The sequence below is a fragment of the Adiantum capillus-veneris genome, chromosome 7 (genome assembly GCF_014529385.1).
Source record: "Adiantum capillus-veneris isolate H3 chromosome 7, ASM1452938v2, whole genome shotgun sequence".
NCBI classification, from domain to species: Eukaryota; Viridiplantae; Streptophyta; class Polypodiopsida; order Polypodiales; family Pteridaceae; genus Adiantum; species Adiantum capillus-veneris.
The window spans coordinates 144,637,780-144,642,507 of NC_140937.1; the positions used below are offsets into that span (position 1 = coordinate 144,637,780).

The 4,728-nt window shown below is 41.6% G+C and overlaps 2 protein-coding genes across 2 annotated transcripts; one reads left to right on the top strand and one right to left on the bottom strand.

Moving 5' to 3' along the window:
- The first annotated feature begins 322 nt into the window (after positions 1 to 322).
- Positions 323 to 676, top strand: LOC147454743 (brassinosteroid LRR receptor kinase BRL2-like). The gene has a single exon (XM_086517069.1). It carries the CDS (start codon positions 323 to 325, stop codon positions 674 to 676), a length of 354 nt encoding a protein of 117 aa, XP_086373195.1.
- A 648-nt stretch (positions 677 to 1,324) lies between these two features.
- LOC147454744 (uncharacterized) lies at positions 1,325 to 3,317 on the bottom strand. The gene is made up of 3 exons (XM_086516588.1): positions 2,783 to 3,317; positions 1,815 to 1,917; positions 1,325 to 1,681 (listed from the first exon to the last, which is right to left on the bottom strand). The coding sequence occupies exons 1-3, from the start codon at positions 3,133 to 3,135 to the stop codon at positions 1,628 to 1,630; spliced, it is 510 nt and encodes a 169-aa protein (XP_086372714.1). The 5' UTR covers positions 3,136 to 3,317; the 3' UTR covers positions 1,325 to 1,627.
- Positions 3,318 to 4,728: the final 1,411 nt, after the last annotated feature.

Consider the following 4,728-nt stretch of genomic DNA (forward strand, 5'->3'; position numbering starts at 1 on the left):
CGCTATGCACAATCTTAAGCAGTGTACTTGAGCTCTGCCTCTCGGTGGTAGCAATATGGTGTGCAGAGTGCAGAGGCAACATGAGGGGATAAACCTCAGAGGAAGACCCCATCAAGAAGATAGATTGTAAAAATGCATGTGGGATAATCAGGGCAGCATGCATGTACAAGCCTTTTTGCCCTCATGGTCACACAGGTTTGGTGGGGCAGAAGTAGAGAACCCGTGAAGAAATTGACAGCACAAAGGCAGGAAGGCTATGGACGCCAAGCTTCCTTTGAGAAGATGGAAACACACACAAGAGTTGCAAAAGCATGAATGAGACATGACAAGAGTGATAAAGAAGGAGAAGCTTGGCATATGGGGCATTGGCAAGGTGTACAAAGATGAGTCGAAAGATGGGTCTATGGTTGCCATCAAGAAGATTCTGCAATTCAACTATCAAGGGGACAGCGTTCGTAGCAAAGATGAAGACTCTCAAGGGGACAGAGCGTTCGTAGCAAAGATGACGACTCTAAGCAAGATTTGGCATAGAAACTTGGTCCCCTTGTTAGGCTATTGCAAGGTGGGCGAAGAGAAGGTGTTGGTGTATGAGTGCTTGGAAGGTGGAGGCTTAGATGATAGGGCTGCATGGTTGGCATGGCAACACCCAAAGCAACTTGCATGCCAGGCAGATTGACGATCTTTTAATTGTAATACTACTGTGGTATTGATACTTAGTCTCTACCTTATTATTGTGTATGACCAAAGGTTTACTACAAGATGAAGATAAAGAGCACAAGACAGTGAGGATGACAACAAAGGGGCTCTACAGTCCAAAGAAACTCTAGATAATATTTACTGTGCTCATTAATATTATGCATATATCTTGAACTCGGGCGAGGCTTTTATCAAAGCGCCGAGAGTTTATTTTACTTAAATTGTTTTCATAATTCTTTCAAGCCTATTTGAAATCCATTGTAGGATAATTTCCCTTTCTCTGAATGTGTATGTAATAAGCACTTCATTCATCGTATCAAGTCACTTGTGCTCGAAACCATTTTCAAAGCTCTTTTGCAACTACTCAAACCACAATGGTCTCCAGCCTATCAATGAAGAAATACAATTGTTAGTACTTGACAATGCACTGATTGTCGTGCAATCGAACTTACTGTGGCAAATACTTGCCCATTGTCCACATGTCTCAAATTGAGCTGGGGACTTCAAATCTCTCTCTCTCTCTCTCTCTCTCTCTCTCTCTCTCTCTCTCTCTCTCTCATATAAACAGTATGATCCACACATTTTATAAAGACATACATTTTAGAATGTAGACCATCTGGTAAAGGCAAGAAAGAAAGAATCCAGCACTTTGGAGACCAATATGGCAATATTATGATATACACCACCACCCCCCATACCAAAGGACACAGGCATAACTACAGAAAGATGGCATAAGAAATAAACAGATGCAAAGAGCAAGCAAGTCATGCAGTGGCAATGACAAGCAATTCCCAATAAGGGCATAGAAGTGTGTTGAGATGTAGTCGCTGCGTAAGCTTTCCATCTAAAAAATTCATGTTCGAACAAAAGTTGTGCGCATACTGGGCCGGTAGAGAAAAAGATGATGCAAGCTGAAGGACTTTGACCCTCTTCAAGATGAGGTAGCGTTGTGAAGTTCTGCATCCTGGAATGTATTATCCAAAACCTGCATTTTCAAGCAAGTAAACGGCCACATAAGGCGACAATGTAAAGTTCTGCTGAACACTTTCGATCGATTCTTATAAACATTGCATTGTTCATCACAACTGAATTTCACAAGCAAGAAAGGTTAATTTAACCTTGGGAGGAACAAACGCCTGTGGCAGCCTCGTGGAACGACGGTTCCTAGCGAGTAAACCCCTAGAAATCGGTGACATGATAGAATCTGTAGGACTCATGTACCTGCAAAATAACACTCTCCAAGTTAGAAGCAATATGTACAAAATAACAAGCTTCAAGTTAGAATTAATGTGTGCAAAATAACGATGTGCAAGTCAGAAGCAATATGTGTAAATAACACTCTTCAAGGTGGCAGCAATAGGTGCAACTTGCCAACACAGAAGCCCAAGATGGCATAACCCTTTCCAGATAAAAAGCTTCAGTCAACCCGACAGTTGTTAGTTGCTTGTTCAATTACCCCTGAACTTGATATTAAACATCTTGGATAAAAAAATTGTACAGCATGCAATTACAGACCAGCGCATGCACATATTGTTCACCATTCTGCAGGTAAATGGCATACTGCAAGCATTTTCCCCTTTCAAAATATGAAGCTTAGCACAGTCAAGTAACATATGTACCTAGGATCGGTCTCGTTGGAAGGTATGAAGTCTAGCACAGTCAAAGAATTACTGAGTGCACGCGATATAATAGTAAGACCCACCTCATACCTGTCGTGACATGCTACCGGACCAAAATGTGTAACCAGCATGCTTTACTCTACCATCATGCTCAATAACACATGGGCAACACTCGACAAGTCAAGCAGAGAAAAGGCAGCTTGCAATCCCACAAATACATCATGGGACAAAGCAAGAAACGCTGAACTCATATATCATACAAAGGTCTAGTTGCAAAGTACCAAGCCATCATGTCCAACCAGCAGAAGCCCAAAATCTATCATAGTCAACCCGAGAGCTATATGCCATAATCAATGTTTACCATACATCACTCAAAAGACTACAGAAAATCGGTGATCCAGAATGAAGGCACTTCACATTTCAATTCCAAAAAGAATTTGGACATGCAGGGCTTTGATGAGACATACCTGTCAGCTGGAAACCCTTGAAACTGCTTGGGAGGGACCTGGACAGGATCCACAGGGTTAGCAGGGGTAACTCTCCTCTCTTGATTGCGGCGAAGCTTCAAAAGCACTGGAGAAACCATCTTGTTGTTGGTATTGGTGGTGGTGGTGGTGTTTTCAGCATTCCGCTCTGTGAGCACAGAAGCCATAGCTCGAATCGGTGCGCCCTCCTTGGCTCCTTTCTTCGTCTTCTGATCGGCGTCTACCTGCTTTCCAGAAGCAAACTTCTCCTTTCCTTCAACCTCCTCCTCATATTTCTTCTGCGTCTGCACCTTCTCAACCTTCTGAGCAGGGGCAGACTCCGCGATGTTTTCCATGAGTGCTGCAATCAAGGCTTCGGAAGGAGGGTAGAGGAAGTTGGCTAAGAGCACAGATGAAGCTCAGCTGCTCGCGCTTCACATACGTAGGGGGAAGGTGGGTGCATAAAGGACTGCTTTGGCTTGTAAAAGGAAAATGCTTGTCATGTAGACGTTGGAAGGCAAAAACGGCTCTCTAGTCCCTGCATGTCAAAAAACATCTTGATGAAGGAATAATAATTTTGTGAGCTAACAAAGTGGTGGTTCATTGGCCATTAAAACTAGAGTGCTTCTCTAGCGCATTTGTATTGAATCAAATTGAGGGTTGTCACCTTAAGGTAATAGGATTTGTGGAAAACAAAGCACAAACACTCTCTCTCTCTCTCTCTCTCTCTCTCTCTCTCTCTCTCTCTCTCTCTCTTATGTTCTTGTTTTCTTGTGTTTACAATGCCACGATCTTGATGTCTCAATTTTGATATGTTTAAATATGTCTTTAGCTATTAAATTGTATTAATTCTTTGATCTAATGTCGCTTTATTTTGTGCATTCTTGTTATTTGTGTAAGCATGGTTGCGTCATTCGAAGATTCAACAAGTTTATATATTCTTGGAGAAGAAAATGGAGAGAGAGAGAGAGAGAGCTTGCTACCTTTCGTCAAAGCAAATTTTTTTGTTTCTTAATTGGTATTGTCTCAAGTGCATTACGATTGTGATGCAACAATTTTGAGTCGTGTACCTCGCCAAAGAACCGTAAGAAGGGTTAGAATTTATATAAAGTGATACAGAACGTTTAAAATATGTTCATTTTTAGATGTTGTCCCTTTTTTATGTTTAGAAGAAAAAGAAAACATGCAAGTCTCCTTGCATGGGGGAGTTTGCACAGTCCTCCCCAATTTTAATAATACGAGGGCACATGCCATTCCCACGGCAGTGTGCAATTTTCAGTGTGTTCGTTTCACTGTGTTCTCAGTAATGAGTAAAGAATACAAAGTATTTACATACTTTCTGTTTCTACATTCATTTGTCGATTGTCCTAACCATCATGATGATGTCGGCTAAATCTCTTTTCCAAAGAGTCTCCTTGTCTTTGTTGCTTTCATGGATCTCAACATCTGTCTCACAAAAAGTCTGCACACCTTTGCCTCTGTTAAAAATAGCAAGAAAGATACAGAGTCTGCCACAGTCATGGTGAGGATATCCTGCAATAAACACATTCCAAGAGATAACATTCCAGAAAAAGAACTTCTGATGCTTTCATGCGGGTACCAAATTTGGCATACGAACTTCAAAAATGTGTTCCCCAAAAATTGGTGAATCTCTGTTTGTCCTATTGGATTGGTTTTGACAGCTCATCGCTTTTGACGCTCTGTCTGTCTATGCTATCAACCATAGTATCACCAATCACATCTTTTTGCACAACCAACAATCTTGTTGTGAATTCTCCCACATGTAAGTGTCTTGCTTTAGGCATAAGTCTTCATGGTGTAAGCATAGGAGATTGCGGTAGGAGAAAGGCCTTCCCTTCACATCTGGTTAAAACCACCCAGAGCTTCCTTGTCCTAGCCATGTTGGACATATCCTACAGTCAATACATTCCGAGTTATAAAAGTCCAGA